General features: G+C 35.9%; 1 protein-coding gene across 1 annotated transcript in view; it reads right to left on the bottom strand.

Annotated features, from left to right (window-relative positions):
* Positions 1–25,739, bottom strand: part of POLQ (DNA polymerase theta) — a 118,363-nt gene extending 92,624 nt beyond the window's left edge. Inside the window, exons 1-12 of the mRNA XM_039248868.1 lie at positions 25,559–25,739; positions 24,914–25,093; positions 22,507–22,637; positions 20,958–21,114; positions 18,834–18,942; positions 15,045–15,264; positions 12,545–12,692; positions 10,581–10,727; positions 9,031–9,243; positions 5,094–5,236; positions 3,183–3,387; positions 2,693–2,835 (exon numbers count right to left, since the gene is read on the bottom strand). Coding sequence (XP_039104799.1) covers positions 2,693–2,835; positions 3,183–3,387; positions 5,094–5,236; positions 9,031–9,243; positions 10,581–10,727; positions 12,545–12,692; positions 15,045–15,264; positions 18,834–18,942; positions 20,958–21,114; positions 22,507–22,637; positions 24,914–25,093; positions 25,559–25,739 — 1,977 coding nt within the window. The remainder of the gene's footprint in view (positions 1–2,692; positions 2,836–3,182; positions 3,388–5,093; positions 5,237–9,030; positions 9,244–10,580; positions 10,728–12,544; positions 12,693–15,044; positions 15,265–18,833; positions 18,943–20,957; positions 21,115–22,506; positions 22,638–24,913; positions 25,094–25,558) is intronic.
* Between the last annotated feature and the right edge of the window lie 620 nt (positions 25,740–26,359).

The following is a 26,359-nucleotide window of genomic DNA, read 5'->3' as shown; positions in this document are numbered from 1 at the left end:
TATCCAGGTCTTCAAAGTTTCTGCTGAGAAATCCACTGGTAGCCTTATAAGTTTCCTTGTAATATGATGAGCATCTTTTGCTGCTTTCAAAATTCTGATTCTTTGATTTTTGACAGTTTGATGATAATGTGCCTCAGTGAAGTCCTCTTTGGGTTGTATCTGTTCGGGATCACTTTAGCTTCATGTACCTAGATGTCCATATCTCTCCCCATATTTATAATATTTTTTTTAGCCATTATTTGTTTAAAGAGACTTTCTGCCATTTTTTTCTCTCTCTCTTATCTATCCTGGACTTCAATATGTATAATTGTTTTGCTTAATAGTGTCCCATAAGTCTTATTGGCTTTCTTCCACTGTTTTTCTCTTTGTTTTTTTGTAGTTGTTGTTCCTCTGAATTTATAATTACAAATGACTTATCTTTGAGTTCACAGATTTTTTATTTTCCTTGACCAAGTCCACTTTTGAAGCTATTGAATTTTTCACATCAGCCACTGTACTCTTTAGCTCTGGGATTCATGTTTGGTTTTATTTCTAAATGGTTTCTATTTCTTTGTTGAATTTCTCATTCTGTTCACACACTGTTTTCCTAATTTTGTTTGGTTGACTATGTGTGTTTTCTTGTAGTTCACTGAAATTCATTAAGAGAATTATTCTGAATTTTTGGTCAGTCAGTTCACAGATCTCCATTTGTTTACATTTGGTTATTAGAGCTTTACAGGTGTCTTTTGTGGTGCCATATTTCCCTGATTCTTCATCAGGGAAGAATCTGTTGGTATCTGTGCATTTGAGGAAGCAATCACCTCTTCTAGTCTTTACAGGTTTGCTTCAACAGGGAAAGACCTTCACTAGTCAGCCCAGACTGGGTTCTCAAAGGGCCAACTGGTAGAGCCCACAGGAGGGTGGGAAGGGTTTGATGCCAGAGTTTCTGGTTGAGTGGGGCCACTGGCCCAGCTCTGAATTCAGGCAAGACCACTGCCTGGGCTGTCTGGTCAGGTGTAACTGTTAGCTGGGCTCTTCAGAGAGGCATGGCCATTAGCTGGGCTCTCTGGCCAGACAGGACCAGAGACTAGACTCCCTGGATAGGTGGTGCCATTAGCTGAACTTTGTGTTTAGGTGTGGTCAGAGGTTGTGCCCTATAGTTATATGAGGCTACAGCATGGACCCTGTGATCATGCAGGACCTCTGGCTGTATTCTACAGGTAAGAGTCCCTACTCAGGCTGGCCCACAAGTTGAGGTCTGCAGTGGGTGGCAGTGTCAGATTGGTTCCCTGCAAGGGCAGAGCTACAGGCTGAGCTCTGCACTCCAGAATGCTGGGTAAGTTGGATGTCTTACCTCAAGCTCTCTTTATCTCACTGGAGAAACTGTAGGTCCAGAGAATTCCACTCAGTGTAGTACTGTGCTGGCTTGAGGGAGGGGCAACACTGTCAAAGTGAAACCACTGCTCTTAGCCTTCTAATGTGGCTTTTCTCAGTTTTTGTGCTCCATGGATGTGTTTCAGCCTAACCACTAGGTTCTGGGATTTTTAGACAGGTGTTTTTGTCTGTAAATAGTTGCTAATTCATATTTTTATGATGGAAACTAGAGCCAGGGACCTTTTATTCTGCCGTCTTGCTTATGTCAGTCCCTATGTCTGCTCTTAATTAACAAAGTATTTTTAGCCAGTTTCTTTCCAGAGAATATAATCTCAAAAACTATTTGATCCAATTCTTATCAAAATCTTTGTTATAAGAAATAATATTTATAAAAGGCTGTCTAATGTATACAAACATTTAAAACTCCATATTGCATTTATTATCGAGATTTTATCAAGAATATAAGACCCTGAGTGTCTTTTTAGGACTAAATTTTTCTTATGCAATAAAAAGCAACATTTTCCTAATTATAGAGATTTAATTTTTTAAAGTAATTTCTATACTCAACATGAGTCTCAAACTTACAACCCCAAGATCAAGAGTCACATGCTCTTCTGACTGAGACTACCAGGTACCCTTTTCCTCATTTTTTTGGTTTTGTTGATTTTATCAATATTGAGACTAATCAAGCTTTCCTGTTTGCTGTAGTTGCTAGAAATATCAGAAGCAAAGTTGGCTACAAGAACTGTCCATGACTTAAAGGCATGCATGTTTATGTACCAACCTTTGGGTTTTACATGATGATCTTATTTTCAATTTCCTGATATCCCATTTATTATTCTCTTATATATTGTAAAACATGTTTTTTATAAAGCACCTCAAATGTTTTTTTGAAAGGAGGTTAGAGGAAAAAAGTAGACGAATAAATTAAAAGGTCACTATAACATTTAACTTACTACTTTTTAAAAAAAAATTTTTATAGTTTATTTATTTTTGAGACAGAGAGACAGAGCATGAGTGGGGGAGGGGCAAAGAGAGAGGGAGACACAGAATCTGAAACAGCCTCCAGGCTCTGAGCTAGCTGTCAGCACAGAGCCCGACGCGGGGCTCCAACCCACGAACGTGAGATCTGAGCTGAGCAGAAGTCAGACGCTTAACCGACTGAGCCACCCAGGCGCCCCCTAACTTATTACTTTAAAACAACTCTCTTCTTACCTGTTCTCTACTCCCACCACTACTGCCCTAAAGAAAACAAACAAGATGTTCCCGAGATGTTCACGATTCCATATAAGTATTTTCTCTCCATTTTCAAGCATACAGTGAAGAAAACAGAACTTACCAGATAAACAATATGCAGGTCACTCTCTAAAACAAAGCCCTTCATTGCTCTTTGGAGGTCAGCAAAAATATCTAAAGTATCAGTTGGAGAAAGTGAAGAAGAAAGAGTTGCTGAACCAAGATGTGTTGGATGATATACTTTTCCTAGTTGGGGGTGGGAGAAGGGAAATAAAGAACCAAATGTTAAAAATAAAATAAAACCAAAAAAATAAAAAATAAAAAAAATAAAACCCTTTCTGTATTCCATAATTTACCTTTTAGCCTCTGATAGATTTTATAAACAGAATTTTGCCCAATAGCATGGCTATTTATGAGCAGATTCTATGCTGTCTGATGTTGCTAGATCCAACACTAAGTACTAAAAATGAGTTTATATACTACTCGAAAAACCTGTTCCTTTTATAGTGTTTGAAAAGTCAATTTCCTTTAAGCAGTTTAAAGTCAGCAAAGATGAAAAAGTGAGTATACTGTAATTAAGAAGTCACACTTACCTTCTGTTCCATCACTAGCTTCAGTAATCTGGATGAATTCATTTTCTAGCAGCCACATTACACAAGCCTCAATTGCTCCAAGTTGAACAGAATCTTGATTCTTCTGAATTCCCAGCTTCCCTTCTTTCATACTTGCAGCCAAAAATGTGCAAGAAGCGTAAGTCTGCATATCTTGTGATGTACTTGCCACTCCACCAACTATTATCTAAGAGATTTGAAATTTTCTGTAACTGTTTAATAACACAAGCAGGCCATAATCATATAAAAGAAATAAAGTGACTTTGTTCTCTTAAAATATTGTCAGTATCTTAATGTAGGCTCTTTATTAACTCTTCCATCATCACTCATTATACACGTAGATAACACCTACTGACAATGTCAACATCAAGTTTCCTTAAAAGTTGCTACAACATTTTCTCATAAATGAATCACTATGTATCTGAAATGTAGGAACTTAACAATATATCCTTCATTCTGAAATGTGTGGGCATATAGGAATACTAGTGTTGAATATTCCCCACCCAGAAGGGGGATGGGAATGGGTGTAGAAAAAGTGAAGTGAGTTGTGTTTTGTGGATATCATCTTCGTACAACTGTATTAAATATACTAATTTTTTTTAAATGGACCAGAAATCCCACTTTATTTATTTTATTTTTTTTAATGTTTTATTTATTTCTAGGAGAGAGAGAGAGAGAGAAAGAGAGAGAGACAGCGTGAGCAGGGGAGGGTCAGAGAGAGAGGGAGTCACAGACTGAAATAGGCTCCAGGCTCTGAGCTGGCAGTCAGCACAGAGCCCGACGCGGGGCTCAAACCCACGAACCGCGAGATCATGACCTAAGCGAAAGTCGGACGCTTAACCGACTAAGCCACCCAGGCGCCCCTTAAATATACTAATTAATTAAATGTACTAATTTTCCCCTTGCTTTCTTCCATTTAATAAATATTGAAAACATACCAAATCATTCTAAACAGAGCTTACTCCTTGTAATGACCCCAATGCATAGTTTTACCAAGATCTATTTAGTATTAGTGATATTTTCGTTGTTTCCAGTTTTTTCTTATGGCCAATAGTGTTGTAATAAACATTCTTGTACATTTAATTTGATGTAATTTCACTAATACATCTGTAGATAAAACTCTTAGTTGTAAATCTACCAGTAAACAGCTATGTGTTCTGCTTAGGCGTTGTTGTTGTTATCTTAGTAGGTATGTCCAAGTTGCCCTCCCAAAACAGTTTCAGCAGTATATGAGAATGCCTACTCTCTATATCCTTACCAACCTATGTTCTCAGTTACTTTCCTTTTTTTCTTTCTTTCTGTTTGCTTTTGTTTTCAAATGGAGAGCCAAAGGGGTAAAAAAAATGTATGAGCACAGGTACCAGAACCCCTAGCACCAGTACTGAAGCCAAGAGTAAGGCATGCTGGCATATGAACAGAAAACTTTTCTGGATGAATACACAAAACTCTTAAATGGGGATTGCTTACCATTGAGGACCCAGAACAGAAAGTTCTATTTCACTTTAGATCTTTTCATGTTGTTTGAAACTTCTAATGATGCGTATTTGTAATTTGATTTTATTTTAATGTCAATAGGTATTACCTGTATGTAAGAACTATGATCCATTGTTGTTATCTTTTTTAAAAATTCAAAAAATAATAAAATATATCTGAAAAATAAAAAGAATCATCTGGCATTTGGGTTTTAATCCACTGTTTTGAAATGTACTGATATAGCACTAGCTGTATTAAACTCCAGGAAATAGCTATATAAAATAGAAGAGATTCAGGCTTAGGAAGACAATAAACAATCTCATAACGAAACACAAAGCTAAGATTTTTCTTCACATACTTAAGTTCTGTCATCATATTATAGGCTTCAAAGAGCAAATAATTTAGTGAACTCTTTCTTACCTCCAGAATAGCTCTTATCATGCTCGCAGTTACTTCTTCTCCTTCTCGTCTTTGCAAACAGCTACGAACAGGTTTTAGAGATCCCTGAAGCAGAGCTATGCCTTTTGATTTCTCAGAGTTCTTACAAACTAAGATACTCTCACCTATAACCAAAAGAACACACATTTGCAAAATCCCAACATATTTCCATAAGATACCTGCCAAAGAGAATTTAAATTATCTTACTTATTTAAAAAGAAGATAATAGATGATAGCGGTGGTTATTATGATCATAGAATTATTACTGATGCTTTCATTTTCTGAACTTTGGATTGAAGAGGATCAGAATATGCCATACTGAAATATGCCACTTTGGCAAAAGGATTATTTTGACCTGAAGGCACTTAGGAAGTAGCAAACATAGAAACAGCTCTTTGTCCTCACCCTGGTTGCCTAGATATAAGACATAAATTTCTCTTTGTGAAGCTGTTCCACTTATCACTTATCACTGGAGACAGAAAGTCAGCACCAAGACAGGTCTGCATAAATCTTACTAAATAATCCTTAACTTCCGTTAGTTTCTAGTATATATTTACTTTACCAATTCTAGAAGCTCAAACCCCTTTTCTTTTGTCTTGTCACTTAACAATTCTATCACCTTTTGTTAAAAGGGCATAAAGCCCCTAACATCTAACCACTTCTCTGAGTCTTCACTGTTTTTCTATGAAGGCCCCTGTGTATGTGAAAAATGAAAATATTAATATCAAATAAAAATATGTATGCCTTCTCTCCTGTTAATCTGTCATCTGTCAGTCCAATTTGCAGGCACTAGCCATAGAATCTAGGCAGGCACAGGAAAAGTTTGTTTCCTTCCATACAGGACCAACTGTTTTTACTGAATAATTAGGTACATAATAATAAAAGAGGTATTTTAAAAACCATAAAGGAAAATGTAAATACAAACTATTACTGGTTACATATGATAACAGGAATTCAAAAATATTTATAGAAACTTAGAAATTACATTATAACTCACTAATCAAAAAGCTTTAGGTTATCATGAAAATCAAATGAATAAAAATCTGATAGCATTTATACATTATAAACATATTTAAAGGTACAATTTATACAAATATAAACTATTATTACAGTAATTAAGACTAGAGAAAACCATAATTTTTTTTCAAAAATGAATCCATTAGTAGGGCAAAGAAAGCAAGTAGATGTGTAAGGGAGAAAATGAAGGTCACTTGCATTACAGAAAACTAAAAATGGCATTGTGATGGAATATACTAGTTATTCTAAGGAAAGAGAAGATGCTATTTACCTAACACTGATTGACAAATTGAGAACCAAGATAGGATAAAGATAAGGGACTATAAATTTGATAACTGTTGGTTGTTTATCCTGGATATAATTACAAAAAGATAGTTTCCATTAAACAACAGCAGCAACAAAAATAAACAGGTGAATAAAATATATCACCTGGCTCTTATAAACACTACAAACTAGCCCAGCTTAAGACAAAAAAATTATCTACAAAATGGATCGACTAGCATTAGCAACAAATACAAAAAGCCACTTTGGGCTGTTCAAACTACTTTCAGGTTGTGATTCTTCAGCAAAAGGAACAACCCTTTTTCAAAATGAGCAAGATTTATGAAAATGCCCAATAGAAAAGTCAATTCGAATCAAACCAATTATACTATTTGATTTGTAAATCACTATTTCTGTACAAAGCACCAACCTCTTATACTGGAAGGTTCTAAGAAGTCCACAGAAAGATTAAAATGTCCTCTAAATAAACACCATTAGCTGTCTAGGGACATTAACATCATTTATAAAATGTAAAAAATTACAAAGATGTTACATAATCTAAAATCAGGACAGGAGTGCCTGGGTGGCTCAGTTGGTTAAGTGTCTGACTTCGACACAGGTCATGATCTCCTGGTTCTTGGGTTAGAGTCCCGCATCGGGCTCTGTGCCAAACGCTTGCTCAGAGCCTGGAGCCTTCTTCTGATTCTGTGTCTCCTTCTCTCTCTGCCCCTTCCCTGCTTACACTCTGTCTCTCAAAAGTAAATACATGTAAAAAAAATTTTTTTTAATAAATAACAAATAAAAATGACAAAGTATGCATATCTTCATAATTGATATGAAAAATTATATTCACACATTCTCCACTTGCTGGAAGTTCTGAGCAAGCATATGTCATCCTGAAATGGAGCATTATGCAAAGCCAAAACCTCAGAAGTTTCCAAGACCTCAAAAACAAAGTTATTGTGATATATTTTAGTTTTGTTTAAATGTTAATCTGATTTAAGGCTTGACAATCTGGCCAGTGTACCAACCTTCCAATTATTCTTCCCCATAAGAAAAAAAGTACAAGCTAAGGATACAGCAAGGTAAATAAAACCTCCTTATCTTCTATATTACCTTAAAAGACCCTCTGACCCTAAAAGAAGAGTAGCTGTGTAAAATGAACTTACACTCCACCCTCCAGAGTTTGAATCTACTAAGAAACCAGAGTTGGAGGAAGGGCAGAGGGAAGAGCAAATAGGAATAGGAAGGGAGTGTTTTTGTCTCTTTGCCCAACCTTTTCTAAACACATGTAATCTGCACATTTTCTAGGTAAAGTAAGAAACAGAGCAGAATAAGCTTCTTTGATGCCTGTAATAGGGGAGATCCAAGGGGCTGGAAGGTTTTTTTTAATCATTAGAATTTTTAGAGCTTAAAAGAGAGGCAGGCCAATGGCCCTTCAGGGATTACAGATAGAGAGGTCATTTGTTACTGGGGCTGAGACACATAATCATTCTCTCATTTTTTCTTTAATAAAACTCCTCCATGTTGGTTGGGCATATGGCCACAAAGCTACAGATTATATTCCCCAAACTCTCCTGCAGTTGGGGAATGTAACCAAGTGACTGAATTCTGGCTGCCTAGATGTAAGGAGAAATATTTAGTGCAATTTCTGGGAAAGTGCCCTTAAGAGGCAGGTTGTGCCCTTTACTTCCTCATTGCCCCTTTCTGGTGGTTGAAATGCAGATGTGATGACAGACAAAGCAAGTTATTCTAACAGTCACTTCCTTGGTATACTACCCAGCTTTTTGCATCCATAATATCCCACTTATTTTCCCATTAAGACTTTCCCTTTTCTCCTGGATATCCTAACATCTCTTCAGTGGCCATAGAACTATTTGTTTTACATACAGTATGATATTAGAGTAAAAAAAAAAATACATCCTAGAAAAGAAAGATGAGATTACAGAGAACGTTCCTCCCAAAGTTCTTTAATGCTGTAAGACTTATAACAATTTTGTCACACTCAGAATAATGTAACAGTTTAGAAATAATATTTGCTGCTACTTCGATGTTTAATTCAAACAAGCCTCTTCCTTTACTGCTTAAGACAAAGCAATGCTTGGTTTCTCGTAATGTTACCATTACTTGCTGACACAAGAAACTAAAAAGGTGTTTTCAGAACCAGCACTATTTTAGAGAGAAAATGATGGTATGTGAAGTTCCTATTCCTAAATGTGAGAGTACTTCCCAACTCTCAGTATCCCTCCTTTGAAGTCTTAGACCAGTCACTTAAGCAGAACTAAAACCCATGAAAATTACTCCCTATATTAGCACTAAATAGTAGATCATGCTGGAAATTAAAAGTCATCTTCCAGCTAATGTGACAAGTCATTTTGACTAGAATAATACTGAATCATTTCACTGTATATAAAAGAAAATTTTAATTTTACATTAGTAGAAAATCAGTGGTTGATGATATATGAAAATTATAACTTACATTCATTATAAACATTAAGTAAATCAAAAACATGACATTAGTGCTTTGGATACAAAGAAATACAGTATGATGAGAAATTAGTTGGTAGGCATTAGTCAAATTTCCAGTTGAATGACACTGTCCTTCAACAATGCTATTATGATTAAATTCAAACTCACTTACCTACTGTGTCTACCCCTTTCCTGCCAGCACGACCAACCATCTGTTTATAAGTAAGAATATCTAGAGGTCGACCACTGAAAATTGGAGTCCGAATAATTACACGACGTGCTGGTAAATTCACCCCAGATGAAAGAGTAGAAGTTGCTGCCAAAACCCGAATCTGACCTTGACGGAAGGCTCCTTCAATGATATCTCTCTCCTCAAAAGTAAGACCTAACAAAAGGAAGTTATAATTACATATATTTATTAATGAATATATGAAATAATGAATATATTGAAAATACTGTACTTGATTGCTTTCGAATGGATCTGGGAATCTACTACAAGCCTCTAAAGATTTTTATAAGCTATTGTTATGACAGTAAACAAAGACATCACCACAGTCTATCTTTTTAAGAGTATAATCTGCCACTCCTAGTATACTTCTATCTCATCTTCTAGACCAGGGTGGGCAAATTTTTTCTGTATATATTTTAGGCTTTGCAGGACAGATGGTCTGTGCCAACCCTACTAACCGTCACATGAAAGCAGCCACAGAACAAATGAGCATGACTGTGTTTCAATACAACTTTACGAAAATAGATGGTGTGCTGGATTTGAGCAACAGACTGCAGTTTGTTGACTCCTGTTCTAGACAATGAACTCACTGAGGATACAGACATGGCTTATGCATCACACTATCTTCAGGGTCTATCCAACATAGTGGTCAGGCACAGTTTTGACATAAATAAATGCTAAAGAATACATATACAAGTAAATGAAAAATAGCATATAGAATATATACTTATCTAGCTTATTTTTAATTTTATTAAAAAAATCAAAAGGGTTGAGATTCTAGTTTGTAAACAAAGTAGTGGTTCCACAGGTATTCATTTTATTAGTATGCATCATGTTACATACAATAAAAATATTCTTCTGTTTGCATACATATACACACAAATATTTTAAAATTTATTTATGCACACACCATAAAAATTTTAAGTAAATTGAAAAGCTTAAATTCCTAATTTAAGTAACTACATATTCTAAATCATAGTCTTACTACATATGATCGTGGACTGACCACTCCCTGAAAGAAATTTAATTCAGTGACTGCATAACCTTTACACTTTTAACAACCTATTTGATTTTTAAACACTTCTAGTACTCTCAAAATACAATGACAATTTCTAAAATTAATTTGATTTTGATGTATTTGTCAGTATATTTCAATACCCCTTAAGAGAAAAGGAAACACTCAGTCACAGTAGCATAAAATTGGGGTAGCAAATACCTGTCTAACCAAATTTTAAGGAAACAAAATGTAGAAAGGTAACAGTTATAGAATTCACTCCCCCAATGGAACAAAAAAAGCCCTTATGTAATATTTATATACTATATAGATAAGTAAACTAAATGTGTTTTATTCTTGTTTGATCTTAATCACACAATTTCTTGAAATCTAAGAGCATTAGACTGACAAGAAATCAAATGCACACAAATATAAATGTGAAGGAATCAGGAGGATATTTGGAGGGGGCTTCTTAATGACAGATTATAAATACGGATACCTGCATGATGAAATGCCACTCCCCATGGTATAGTTTTTTGTAATACAGAGTCCAGTCCTGAAGGCGAACGTTTTAACTGATCCATCACTTCTAGGAGACTCTTTTGTTCCAGTACCACCGGTGGAAGTTCAGATGATCTTACCAGTCCTGTCATAGAAAAATTATCAACACTGTTCACCTCTGGCTGGACCTGCTTAAACGCTATCTGCCTAAGTCAGGACAGGGCTAAATATTAGGACAATGGTTCTAATGTTACTATAAATAATAATTATCCAAACATCTTTTTGAAAATACTGATGCCTGGCTCTCACTCCTGGACATTGTGATGTAATAGGATGCAACCTGTAAATAAAAGTAATTTTTAAATCTCCTTAGATGATTCTAATATGCACCAAAGTTTAGGAAGCACTATAGTAGAGTGAGACCAAGCCCACAAAAGGGGACAAAGGACCCATCTGAGGAAGGAGAAGATTACAGATACTACCACTCAGCCTAAAAATCAAAATCCTTGCTTAAAGTGTATCCCACCAACCAACAGTGTCAGAATCACCTAGGAACCTATTTTTACATGACAATTTTTCTGGGCTATTTGCCACTAATGTGGTAATTAATCATATATTACCTTCTGATTTTGCCTCTATGTAATATGCTCTCCTAGTAAGACCTCAACTTTTTTATGTGCAAGAACTATGTTTTCTTTAAAGAATCTCCCAAACTTTTGGATTTCTGAACAAGTAAATTTCTTATAAGATATATTTTTAATATAACCCTTGCTATAAATCAAAATGACAGAATCTCAAGCAAAGAAGATAATACTAATGTTTCTGGCCATCAAAGTAATTTAACTTATTATGGTACAACATAAGGAATATAAATCACATAGTATAGAAAACATCAATTAAGAGGGAAATAAAAGCAACATTATAACGTTGGGCTGGAGTCTTCCCAATATAAACTTCAAGCAAAATTTACTTATTAGAGCTAAGCTTGAGGGATCTATCACCTATCCTCATGATTCCAGTAGCATAATAAGTCATAAAATATCCTAATATTCTGTGACCAGAACTGGTTGCTCTCTGTCTTCCCTAAATTTATCTTGGACAATGGACCACAGGGTAGCACAAGTGGTGAGGGAACAGTGCTCATCCTAGAATCAGTAAAATATACATTAATGGTTATAGCCAGACACTAAATTATTACTCAGCAATAAAAAAGAATTAATTTGATAAATATAACAACCTGGATGAATCTTAAAAATACCATGCTGAAAGAAGCCAAACATAAAACATACATACATACATACTATATGATTTCATTTATATGAAATTCTTAAAAAAGGCACAACTAATCTGGAGTAACAGAAAGCAGATCAGAGGTTGCCTGGGGCTCAGAAAAAAGGGGAGATTGATAGCTAAAGAGCAAAGATTACATTTTAGGATGATAGAAATGTTCTATATGTTCATTATAATAGGGATTAAACAAATGTATACACTTGTTAAAATTCATTAAATAATACAATTCAAATGAGTATATTTTATTGTATAAAAATTATACCTCAATAAAGCTGATTTCAAAATGCATGTGTTTATATACATACATATGTGTGTGATTCTTTCTTAGAGTTTGGAAATATAAAGGGAGATATGTTTCATTTCTCAAAAAAAATGTGTATATGTGAAATTTTATATATAAATTTGGGGCTTCAAAGATACCTCCCAAAGCCTATGGACCCCAGATGAAGAATCTTGGTATGTACTGTATAAATCCAGTACTGTAAAAATCTGAAGGTTAACTTGAGCGTTGTCTATAATGAGAATAAGAAGAGCATAGTTTTGTAAAGGAGTGTCCAGAGGGCTGGTGGAGGCAATGATCGAAGGAAAGCAGGCTTTATTTATATAATCATTAACATTACTTTTAAGCAAATGTACTGAGTATAGAGGCTTTCACTTCCATCAGTAACTTACCCTCAGCTGGATGGTGTAGATTATAAAATTCACGGGCAATGATATCTGCCAACTTCTCACACCATTTCTTTGATGGACAGAAAAGTAATACTGAATGGTTATCACAAATGGTCTCATAACATAAACTAACAACATGGTCCTCATCTCCCTAAAAAAGAAAAGAGAAACAGTCATTTAGTGGTCCTTTCAAAACATTTACCATCAGTTTCAAGTCACTCATTTTGCTTCACGGGGAAGGTTTTTTCCTACTGAAAGGTACAACAAAAATCAGTTACAAAGTCAGAAACAAAGAAAAAGCAAGAAGAGAAAAAAAAAAAAAAGAAACTTCCTTATGATGCAAGGTAATTTCAGACAGAACAAAGCATATGTAAATGCCTAGTAGCCTAGTAAGTTGTCAAAACTGGAAGGTCAGTGTATTTAACTGGATTAATTCATCCATTCACTCAATGAATAAACATTCACTATGTACCAGATACTGTTCTAGGTACTGGGGATAAAGAACAAAGCAGAAAAAAAGCTCTGCCCTCAGAGTTTTACTATTCCAGTAGGAAGGAATTGATAATAACAAAACAAGCTAAGTAAAACACACAGAATTTTGTAAAGTGCTAAAAATAAAATCGAAAATAGGGACCAGGAAGGGGAGATCACTGTAATTTAGATAAGGTGGCCAGGGAAGTTCTCAGAAAGTGACATTTAGGTAAATGTCCAAAGGTGAAAGAGTAAACCATGTTGATGCCTGGGGGGAAAGCATTCCAGACAGAGAATCTGAGGTGGAAGATTCTTGGTATATTATAGAACAACAACATGGCTGTAGAGGGAGTGAGAAGGAAAGTAGTAGGTGAGGTCAGAGCACTATGGGGGTGAGGACAGACCATGCAGGGTATTATAGGCCACCAAAAAGAGGCTGGCCTTCAATCAGAATGAAACAAGGAAGCATTGCAAGTTTGGTAACATAAAGGTTATGTGATCAGATGCTCATTTTAAAAAGATCACTAGCTCCTGATAAGCATAGACTGAAAGGCAGAAGGTGGGAAGCAGAAAGATCAATTAAGAGACTATTTCAATAATCCAGGTAAGAATCAAAAATGATTCAAATATGGTGGAGGCATAGACATAGTAATAGAAAAAGATTAATAGGAGAGTAAATGAATGCGTTCACATATATATTTTATTGACGTAACCAAGACACAGTCTGCTGAAATTTGGGGTAGGGAGCAAAACAACTGAATACAATTCCATGCCAGGCATACAGAGGCTACAAATGCATACCTATAAGAATACTGAAACATGAATTTACTCCTATTCCCAGCTCCAGCTGTTTCAGTACTCAGAGGCACAGCTTTGTACAAAATGTGAAGATGGCCCACTCCACAGATGATGAGTCAGTTTTTTAATGTCAGGATTGAAGAATCAGACTTAAAAAAATTCTATGAACTAAAACTTTTCAACTGTGTTTATAGGTGTGTGAAGGAATTTATCATTTATCAAGCACTTCGTAGATGCTAGTTTTTTAAAGCCATACTTCATTCTTAACAATAAATATTATATCTCATTTTACAGAGGAAGATAGTATGTTCAGAGAGGTTTTGTGATTCAAAGAACTCTACTGAGTATCAGAGGTAGGTCTGACTCCGAAAATGTTTTTCCCCTTTATTATATATTATAATTACTACTTAACAAAAGTTTAATTTTCCACATTAGTGTTTAGTAAGTAAACTAAATCATAAGAAAATCTTTTCCCAGTTAAAAAGAAAAATCTACAAAATTAGGTATTACTTATTATTTATATTATTTTCTATTACGTATACTTCCTGGAAATGATAAGTTTTTTTAAGTTTGAGAGAGAGACAGAGCACCAGTAGGGGAGGAGCAGAGAGAGGAGAGAGAGAGGGAGAGAGAGAGAATCCCAAGCGGGCCCCACGCCATGAACACAGAGCCTGATGCAGGGTTCAAAGCAACCAACTGTTAGATCATGACCCAAGCTAAAACCAAGAGTTGGACACTTAACCAAATGAGCCACCCAGGTGCCCCAAAAAATGATAATCTTTTAAATTCAAGGCACAATTACATTTCCTCTCTCATCATCACCACTAATTATTTAAGATGAAAACAATTAACTTAATATTAAATAATCCTTCTGAGCCTCCTGGGTGGCTCAGTCAGTTGAGCAACTGACTTTGGCTCAGGTCATGATCTTGCAGTTCATGGGTTCCAGTCCCGCTTCAGGCTCTGTGCTGACAGCTCTGCGGAGCCTGCTTTGGATTCTGTATCTCCCTCGCTTTGCCCCTCTCCTGCTCAAACTCTGTCTCTCTCAAAAATAAATAAACATAAAAAACTTTTAAATAAAAAAATATTAATAATTCTTCTGATGGGGATGTAAAGCATATTCAACTACTTTGCAACCACTAATTCATATATACTCAAGAAACGTTAACATCTTGCTAGAAAATGCAATCAAACACAAAGTACTGGGAGTAGTGACAGAAGAATACTGACTTACCTTTACTTGTAGACGGGGCTGGAATTCCCTCACAAGCTTCATTGAAGAGTCATATATAGAATTTCCAATTTTTACTGACTCCAACAGCGGTACAGGACGAAAGCTGGTATGGTAGAGTTCAGCATTCAACCAGGAAGCCACAAGCTCCAAATTGGGAAGAGTAGCACTCATGCCAACAATCTGAACAGCATTAGACAGCGGACTGGCTAAATCTGCCTGGCTGTGAAAAATAAATGAAAACAATGTTAAAAGATACATAGTATTAATGATAAATAGTGCTGCAATAACAATATTTTTGGTCATGTCCTTTGGGACATACACCCATACATTTTTAAGGTATACACCTAGAAATAAAATTACTGGGTTGTAGGTTATCTTCAGTTTTATTAATATCAAACTGTTTTCCAAAGAGACTGTACCAAAGTATCTCCACAGTTCATGTGTGTTTTATTGTTCCACATCTTGTCGCCACTTAGTATTGCCAATTTTTTTTTAAATTTATTGTCAAGTTAGCTAACATACAGTGTAGTCTTGGCTTCAGGAATAGATTCCCGTGATTCATCACTTACATATAACACCCAGTGCTCATCCTAACAAGTACCCTTCTCAATGCTCATCATCCATTTTCCCCTCCCCCAAGCTCCCACCCTCATCAACCCTGTTTGTTCTCTGTATTTAAGAGTTCTTATGGTTTTCCTTCCTCTCTGTTTGTAACTTATTTTTCCTTCTATCCCTTATGTCCATCTGTTGTGTTTCTCAAACTCCACATATGAGGGAAATCATGTGATATCGGTCTTTCTCTGACTAACTTATTTAACTTAGCATAATACCCTCCAGTTCCATCCGTGTTGTTGCAAAAGCCAATTTTTTTTAATGTTAGCCATTTTGGAGAGTGTGTGGTAATAACCCCTTGAAGATAGTTTACACTTCCTTGATTAGTAATGAGATTAAGTACAATTTCATGTTTATGGACCATTTGGATACCATCTTATACATGCCCATTGAAAGTGCTTGCCCATTGATGTATTGAGTTTTTTTTCTTCTTGATTTGAAGAAGTGTTTAAATGTTCTAGAAAATAACTTTCTTCTTTCACTGTTTTGCTCTTGTCTTTATAATTTCTTTCCTTCTACTTTTTGTGGCATTATTTTACTATTCTTTTTCTAAGTTCTTGAGATGAATAATGCATTAAGTTTTCAGTCTCTCTTCTTTAATAATATATACACTTTATACTATCAATTCTCCTTTAAATTTTAGCTGCATTTCACAAGTTTTGTCAGGAGATATACCTTCAATTCAAACTATCTTCCGATTTCTACTGATTGCTTTTTTGACCCAAAAATGGATCAAAATGTATTTTCCATTTTTCAGGGTACATTTTCTAGTCATGTCTCTCCTATTTTATTTCATGTTTAATCCCATTTGTCATAGAATATATTTAAAATGACTTAAACCCTTTAAAATATATTGTTTTATGGCTCAGCATATAGTGCAATTTTACTATGTTCACTGAAAGAAACGTTTTGCTTTTATTTGGCAATTCTTCTACAAACATCCATTAGGTCAAATTTGTTAATTGCATTAGTCACATCTTCTATATCCCTACTGATTTGGGATATAGATGATTATCTCCATGTTTTCTCATATACTGCAAAAGGTGTTAAAATCTCTCTTGACTGAAACATAAGAGCTCCCAGATTGAAAGAATCTACTGAGTACTGAACATAATGAACAAAAATGGAACATCAAGACACATTAGCATAAAATTTCACAACACTGAGGAAGAAAAGGAGCCCCTAAAAACTCCCAGAGAGAATTAAAAAATTTTATACAAATGACTAAGTTATCCTTAGTCATAAAATGGCATTGGATTTCTCAATAGCAAAAAGAAAACAAAGTAATGTCTTAAAAACTCTAAAGGAAATCTTGACTTTTATACCTGGACAGCTATGAAATAGCTGTAAAACATTTCAAACATGAAAATTTTCAAAAAAATCATATGCATAATAGTCTGTACAGTAAAATAAAGTGGAACTTCCTGCAAGAAGTCCTCACCAAAATGAGGAAAGCATAAATTATCCAAAAAAGGGGGGCTCTGACTCAAGCAAAAGACAATAGGAATGAATGACAATGATAAAGAAAGATCCTAAAATAAGTGCTGTGCAGCACATATATAGCTTACCCACCTATCCATATTGGAACAATTCAGAAGGCATTTGGAGAAACTTAAAGAAGATGAATTTGGTAGAATAGCAAGTGTGTTAGAACATATTGGATGAAGATTTATATAAGTGGGAAAGAGGCTGGAGGTCAATCAGTGATAGGACATAGAAAACCAAGCTATTAGGGTGCCTGGGTGGCTCAGTCAGCTTGAGCGTCCCACTTTTGATTTCAGTTCAGGTCATGATCTCAGGGTTGTGGGACAGAGCCCTGCATCTATTTCCTCTCTCTCCTCTTCTCCCCAGTTCACACACTCACATAATAAATACAAAAGAAAAACAACAACAAAAACAGGACATCAAACAAAAAAAGACATTTATTAATTTCACAGAAAATAAAACGTTATTTAGAAAGTAAAAGTAGTCATAATATACTACATGGCTCAGTTGGCAATGGCATGTATAAAACATGCATAACACTAAATATTGATTAAGCAAAATTATGACATAACAATATTTGGAGAATGGGAAGATGATGAGAAGACAGAGAAAGATTGTGGGGTGGGGAGGAGGTGAGAGGAGATTGGGTTGGGTAAGTAAAGAATATAAAGAAAGAGCTAGAATTCAAAGGGGCACATGTATCCCAATGTTTATAACGACACTATCAACAATAGCCAAATTATGGAAAGAGCCCAAATGTCCATCAACTGACAAATGAATAAAGACGTGGTATATAAATACAATGGAATATTACTTGGTGATCAAAAAGAATGAAATCTTGCCATTTGCAACAACAGTATGCTAAGTGAAATAAGTCAGGCAGAAAAAGATAAGTATCATATGATTTCACTCATATATAGGATTTAAGAAACAAAACAGATGAACATAGGGGAAAGGAAGGAAAAATAAGATGAAAATAGAAAAGGAGGCAAACCATTAGGGACTCTTAAATACAGAGAACAAACTGAGGGTTGCCAGAGGGGGGTTGGGTGGAGAGATGGGCTACATGGGTGATGGGCATTAAGGAAGGCACTTGTTGGGATAAGCACTGGGTGTTGTATATAAATGATGAACCACTAAATACTATTCCTGAAACTATTCTTGTACTATATGTTAACTAACTTGGATTTAAATAAAAGTATCATAAATAAATACTGAAATGAGAAAAAAAGAGCCAGATCTTCATCCTCCATAGTAAGTAATCAATATAAATTGTGTAAAACTAAAAACTCAAGTGGCCAAATTTAGAAATAACACTGTAAATAAATTTTTTAAAGCGATGAGAGTTGAAAGCAGTTGCCTCTGATAAGTGGGGGATGAAGAAATGCTATTTTTCAGGATTAGCTTTGACTACTTAAATACAATGAGTATATGACTGAAAATAAATACAAAAACTGGATTTTTGAATTTTTTCCTAAAAATGGTGAGCAGTCAGAGACTTTTAAATGTTTACAAAATAAAATCACCGTCAGTCTTAAGTACTTCTTTTGGAATAAAAATGAACTTCTATACATGAGTTTATTCTAAATAGGTACTATTCTACCTCTTTAATTAATTAACTCATATCTATTTTGCAGACCCTTTCTCAACATTGCTTAGAATCTCAGGAACTCAGTTATTTCAGGTACTTACCAAGATACTGACTTATGAGTAATATAGCAAATCTTAGTCAGCAAAAGTTCCAGCAGATACCCTCGGTGAGAGTCTCCCAGCATATGCAATTCATCCACAACCACCATTCCTAGATTTTACAAAATTTCACAATTTCAAGAAAAATTGTAAAAGACTCAATATCTTACACGATAAGTAATTTCATTACTATAAAATATTGCAGATGATACAAATTTCTATCCCTAACACAAAAATTAGATTTCACATAGTGGATGATACTTTTTCAAGACATTTCAGGCATCATAAGTGGTCCTACTATAAGTATTCTGGATCTACAAATCAATGATTAGCTAACTCAGAGAAAACTACCTCTTATTACTCAGACTCTTCTTTACTGGCAACCTTGCAGAAGTATATGTACAATTAGATATCAAATACATTATGACAGTTATTCAGTGTATTGGCTTTTCTATGGGGGTAAACAGCCACAGCAACCATACTGATGCTAGGAAAACAAGATCAGATCAAGAAGAAAGAAATGAGGGGCGCCTGGGTGGCTTAGTCAGTTAAGCAACCAACTTTGGATCAGGTCATGATCTCAGGGTCCATGAGTTCGAGCCCCATGTTGGGCTCTGTGCTGAAGGCTCAGAGCCTGGAGCCTGCTTTGGATTCTGTGTCTCCCTCTCTCTCTGCTCCTCCCCCACTCGTGCTCCGTCTCTCAAAATAAACAAACATTTAAAAAAAAGAAGAAGAAGAAAGAAATTATTTTAAGAGATGTTTTTGTTGGAAGATGGTAGGCTAGTGAATCACCCTACTAAAAACATAAATATGACTATAATTCCCTTCTCCGCTACTTAGTGAATTAAACCAGTCTCTGCACTTGGAATAAAGCTCAAGAATTACTGAAAATTTAGTATCAACCAATGCCTTCTTTTATTTATTTATTTTATGTCAAAGCCTTCTTTTTTTTTTTGCATACTACTTCACTTTTATTTATTTTTTATTTTTTTATAATTTTTTTTTTTTTACAAATAGTTTATTGTCAAATTAGTTTCTATATAACTCCCAGTGCTCATCCCCACGAGTGCCCTCCTCCATGCCTTCTTTAAAGGTCATAATGTCATGGTTTCCACAGGTGATGGTATCCTCTCCACAAATTTTGCCCACCAAAATCAAGATCTTTCAGGTCTATTTCCTAATGACATGATGTTCCTTTTCCTCATTAGTAAGCTTTCTCAAAATCATATGCCATGATAAGTTATTTCAACATTTACTCACTCACTCATTCAAAAAATATTTATTCTCCCTAGTGTGCCAGGCCCTGTGCTAGATACATTGGATATAACAGTTACTAAGATCCTATTGTAATCCTTGAGATATTTACAATCAAACTGGGTCACAAGTAATAAGATAATTCTGATACAAATTAGTGAATAGGATTTCTCTAAGCTTTATAGAGCAGAGCCATGTCTTATTAATCTGTGACTTCATTCCTCACTCCTACCCTACTCCTACTTTACCATTTAAGTTCACCAGGATCTCAATGAGTAGCTAACTGATATTCTTGCTGCTTCTGTTGCTGCTACAACCACTCTCTTCCTGTTGCTACCTCTACAGACTTTCTTAAGTGGTTATTAAAGAAAGAAAGAAAGTATTAAGGTAGAAAATCTTCCTAGAGTCCTAACTTCAAATACAGTGTCAGCTTCTATAGCTCCCTACTATTTCTCTGCTAAATGGTAGCCTCCAAGTAGAGTCCAAATCTAGATACCTTAGCACCAGAATATGATAATGAATACACATACACGGTAATTGAGGATATGACAGAACCAGGCCCAGCATGCTTCTTTCTATTCCTGGTAAAGTTTAGACAGAAAAGAAATAATGAGAAATGATTTGAGGGCTCAAGGATATCCTCTATGTTTTGTAATGTGCAAACATACAAGGAAATAGTCAATTAACAGCAGCAGGACACAAAACGTTTTTTATACAGAGTTCCTAACATTACAGATGCCAATTCTTGACTTCAGAAGTAGATGACAGACAGTAAGAAAAAAAACATGAGACATATAGAAATCACAAAAGCTCTACTCCATTCCAACAAAAAATAGCAACAGAAAGTATTTGCTTATTTCCTACTTGTCTTACCTAATAGGTCCATCTTATTGTCCTCTATGAGGCGATTGATTAGACCATTGGCTCTCTCAATGGTGCAGACAGCAATATCCAAGGAAGAGAAGCGCCTTGTAGGAGAGGCACTGCCCATATAACCGTCCACATTTATTCCTACTTCTTGAAACAGACTCTGAATTGAGTAAAAAGGAACAATACAGGTAAAAATATTTGAAACCCATGAACTGTGGATTGGTTCTATCCCACAACATAGATAAAGTATCTAAAGATATTTATTAGATTACTGTTGGTTGTTCCTACCCAGGACACACTGGTTCTTTTTAGAATTACATACTAAATATATGAACCGACAAAACTCAGAACAGAGATTTTCTGCTAAGACAGAGTCAAATAGATTTAAATATCCCATTTTAATGATAGCATTAATAAGGCAGTTCCAAGAGCTATTTGTAGAAATTAAAATTGAGAAAAAAAACTATCTTAAGCACTAAATTTTTATTATAAAAAACATGCAAGAAACTAGCTCTTTTTTTAAACACTAATGTAACACTTTAAGAAACAAATTTATACTTCATGAAAAAAATGTTCTCATTATCCCACTAATTTTTTATACAATGGAAGTCTTCAAAAGTCAAATACAGTGGGATTTTGATGTTAATTTTCTTTCAGTTTAACTTGTAACTAACATACCTTCTTAATAAAAAGGATCCTTTCATCATTTTGTTACTTTGTTCTAAGTTGAGAGGATGTGGGACCAGCTTTGTTGGCTATTTGGCCTCTGAAATAACTGTTAAAAAGATTTATAGAACCATTGAACTTTAGAGTTGTTCATTCAATAAAATGTTTGAGTGTTTATTGAGTTAACCCACAGTATTAGGGTTAACATACTCATTTTATGAATGAAAATACTGACACCCAGGAGATTATATGCCAGGTCTGAGGACATAGTTACTGTCAAAACTGGGACTAGAACCCAGATTTTTTAGACCACCAGTATAATAGTCTTGCCATTCCAACACCACATTTTTTCAATTCAGAAATCGTAATAGTAACTTTATTCTACTTAATGAAACATTGCATTTGTAAAAATGCTTTAAAAACCAGTGAGTATCATACAAATAAAAAACGGTATTACTCATTTTTGCAGAATAGAAGAATAGACCTCAGGCTTGAAGCTTCTACCTAAGCACCAATGGATTTTGTTCTTCCTCCTCTAAATATTCCCAAATGGTTCTCCATTAGGATATGTTTCCGTAAACACCCTTTCCTTTCCATGCTTCTCTCTAATCCTACTATTCAGTTTAAATGCTGATTCTTAATTTATGATTCAATTAGCATGAAGCATTTGTTTACTTCCTAAGAAAAAGATTATAAGTTTTAATACAATTTCCAATCATTCCTTTGATTTGATGACCCTTTCTCTTTTATGCAATATTTAAAAAGTTTCTCTTCATAAACGGTCAACTTTTAAAGCAACATTGGAATGTAATAAAAGAAATTTATTATCAACACAGCACCAATAATATGTCTCATCACAATTATGTTCTTAGTATAAGAATATTACCTGGAGATAGTATTTCTTCTCTTTAGCCACAGAGACAAAGGGCAAAATAAACAAAGCTTTCTTCCGCATTTCCAAAACCCTCTTCAACATAAGTAATTCAGCAACAAGAGTCTTTCCAGCACTTGTCGGAGCTAAAACATGTTATTCCACAAGGTTATCACAAAGAGAAGTAATATGTGACATACTGCACTTATAAATGTTTTAAATCATATCCAGTAACTACAGGGCCTAAGACTGACCTATCATTAAAGCCCCTACTAGCATTTAAAAACTTTATACACTTAAACACCACTGACTTCAAACCAGGGCTCTAGATAGCCTCACACGGAAAATAGAGAATTATTAACCAAATTCTTTTTGGAACAATAAATGATGAATATTGAGTCCCTCACTTGTATCTAAAGATCCTTTCCTTTAAGTTACTGAATAGTTAAAAGACCTGCTTTGAGGAAGGAGATAAACGACTTTAATATATTGCAATAGGAACTATGATAGAAGCTGAGAGAGAGGAGCTATAACGACATTTATGGAAAGGAAACAGAAGTTATGAGAAGAGAAGGGAAAAGGAAAGGAATGTCAAGCAAAAGAAACAGCATGTGCAAAGGCCTGGAGGAAAACCTGGTAAATTCAGATGACAGTAATTTAGTAAGCCTGAAATAAAATCAGTAGGAGTAAGAGAAGAGAAATGAATGTGCCACATCAAAAAGAATTTTATAAATCCACCATGTAAGGAGTTTAGAATTTATCCTGAAAGCAACGCAGAATAACAAATTTCATGAAAAGGAGTGGCAAGATCATATTTGTACTTTATCAAGACCACTTTGGGTGCAGGGGCAGAACAAAACCACAGAGAAAAGATAAACTACTTATAAGGCTATTGCATATTCTAGAAGATGATAGTGAGCATAAGCTACAAGAGAGAGGATGATAAGCTAGGTAGTGTACTTAAAAACAGAGAGTAGTCAGAATCAAGGTATTTGGGATAATACAAACTGAACTTGGTAACTAATTGATAAATGTTGGTCACCAGAGATATGAATGATATTCAAGTTTTGGTTTAAGCAGTGGAAGTGGTTGTTCTACCACTGCCACCACTTAGCATTTATTGTGTACTTTCTATGTGCCAAGAACTATTCTAAGCATTCTCTCATGCTTTCTATTAATATGCTCTCTATTAATTACCACAGGCAGCAAGTGTTAGTTTTCAAACCCAACCAATCTCACTCTACAGCCTCAACTTATTTCTAATGATAATTGTCGATTTGCTGCAGCCATAAGGAGACACAAAGAAAGTGCATCTTATCAAAAAAGTCCTAAAGTCAGAACAGTAAAAAAGTTAAAAAGAATGAATGTCAGGGTTGCCCTTGAAAGCCTATATAAATCTTCTATAAAGCAAATTACATGTGGTTTTGTGTATGCAATCCTGTACAAGCAGGACGATTTACAAATAAATAATGTATAATGTTCATACACTGTAAAGCAATGGCAACCAACTGGGGGAAGAACAGATTTACATCTCCCTTGCACACTCACCTTGGGACATGTTTGTTGAGAGGAATGGCAAGCAGAAGAGCCCTCTTTTTTTGGGGGGGGGTTGTTATGTTTATATTTTTAATTCTTATTTTATTTATTTTATTTTTTAATAGTTTATTGACAAGTTGGTTTCCATATAACATCCAGTGCTCATTCCAACAAGTGCCCTCCTCCATGCCCATCACCCCCCTTCCCCTCTCCCTCACCCCAGTCAGCCCTGTTTGTTCTCAGTATTCAAGAGTCTCTCATGGTTTGCTTCCCTCCTTCTCTCCAACTATTTTTTCCATTCTCCTCCCCCATGGTCCTCTGTTAAGTTTCTCCTGTTCCACTTATAAGTGAAAACATATCAAAAGAACCCTCTTTAAATTGTCTGCTTTTTTGCTCTCTACCAAGCATCAATATAATGGAATTTGCATAATTTAAATGTGCATATGATGACAATCCACTTTTCATATTTTAAGACTTAAGATTTTCTTTAGTTATAAATAACTCTTCTTCACTTTTTATTTTTTACTTATTTTTAATTTTTTTAATGTTTTATTTATTTCTTAAAGAGACAGCGTGATCGGGGAGCGGGGGGGTGGTCAGAGAGAGAGAGAGGGAGATACAGAATCTGAAACAGGCTCCAGGCTCTGAGCTGGCTGTCAGCAGAGCCCCGATGCGGGGCTAGAACTCACAAACCGTGAGGTCATGACCTGAGGCGAAGTCAGACGCTCAACCGACTGAGGCACTCAGGCATCCCCCGTTCACTTTTTAAAACTACCTCATAACGACTACCTTTTAAACGAACTACTTCATAACTATCTCAATAGAGTATCCTTTACATTCATGTCTTTAAAGTAGTAAAGAGATTAATTTGCACAATTTTTAATACCTGAATAGACTAAATTCTTTCCTTCCAGGACCTGTCCAAGCAAAAGGCACTCTGCCTGCCATTCAAACATCTTTTTTACACCAAAACTGTGATATTTCTCCAGAACCGCTGCAGGGAGTCCCCAGTTTGCCAACAGCAACTTGTCCATTTGATCGTCAGGAACTGTCTGCTTGCATTCCCCTTTCAGGAAAGAAAAAAGTAATTAATAGTTGAATCTAATTCTAAGATGTGACTTCAGTGGTTAGTCCTCCACCGTGTTTTGGAATTCCTGTGTGTTGGACTGTCGGACTGAGGCCATATAGAGCATATCCTGATATAAAGCATTTCCAACATAAGGATCTGTAAAGAGGAGCGTTGAGCCTCCCACAGATGATTAGACTGGCCAACTGGGAAGTTGTTTCCGTAAAGGTCGAATGACCCACAAACCACTTGAATATTATTACCAGGCTATTGTCCAATATGCACGTCCATGTCCTAACAGAATGTGACCTGCCATACCAGTCACAAGTCACAAACTGAGAAAGGGAGTAGAAGCCAGCAGGCCGTGCAAACAAGCAAGCTGTGCTGTAATTACGTACACCTCCCGACACACGGCTGGGCAGAGCTGCCCACCACACCCACCGCCCCCAGAGTGCCCGGGGGTACCTGCAGCTGCTGCTGGCGGGCGGCCTAGGTCCTTCAAGCAGCGTCCTAGGCCTGGGGGCGGACTCAGCACAGGCCCCGAGGGGAGCAGGGAGCTGTCACTGCTGTCACCGCAGCTTCCCGAGAAGGAGTCCGAGCCCGATGCTGAACGTCGCCGTTTCCCACTCCAGCGCGGAGGATTCATCTCGAACTTTTCTTGGCCATTCAGGGAAAACCACAGTCCCAGCGTCTTCCCACACGGTAGAAACAGGGCCTGGTGACAGGTGTAGCCATCTTCCCGCCACGGTTTTCAAACCCAGGCCTCCCAACCCGCCCCGGAACCATAGAGTTCTCAGTGATGAGAGTATCCTGGAAAAACCATAGAATCGTGGGGAAGGAGCGGCTCTCACGCGTGTCTTAGACCTCCAGTCTCTTACCTCGTTTGTAGATTAGGGTCAGAGAAGCTAAATTGGACCTATTTGGGGGCGGTTGCGGGGAGACTCGGTATATATAACCTGCATTTATAATCAGATCAGCCTAAGCACTTTTTGGGGATCCATTTCTGACTTGAATAGCGAGATTTGCCAACTTCAAAAAGTGAGTTCCCCTTTATACGTAGATCAGGAAGTAACTCTTCATAAAGTATTGGTATTAAAAAATTATTACAGATTATGTGTGCAAAATATTGTACAAGTGAACCTGGGATTTCTAGTGGCGCATAATAGCCGCTCTCGTAGTGTAGATGGTATGGCAGAAGCTATTTCTGCAGTTCCTACTGTGGCCACCATACACTGTGACGAATCCGTGATGGCGAGCTGGGGACTG

The sequence above is a fragment of the Hyaena hyaena genome, unplaced genomic scaffold, assembly GCF_003009895.1.
Source record: "Hyaena hyaena isolate Hyena2069 unplaced genomic scaffold, ASM300989v1 scaffold_321, whole genome shotgun sequence".
Classification (NCBI taxonomy): Eukaryota; Metazoa; Chordata; class Mammalia; order Carnivora; family Hyaenidae; genus Hyaena; species Hyaena hyaena.
This window is presented reverse-complemented; position numbering and strand designations above follow the sequence as displayed.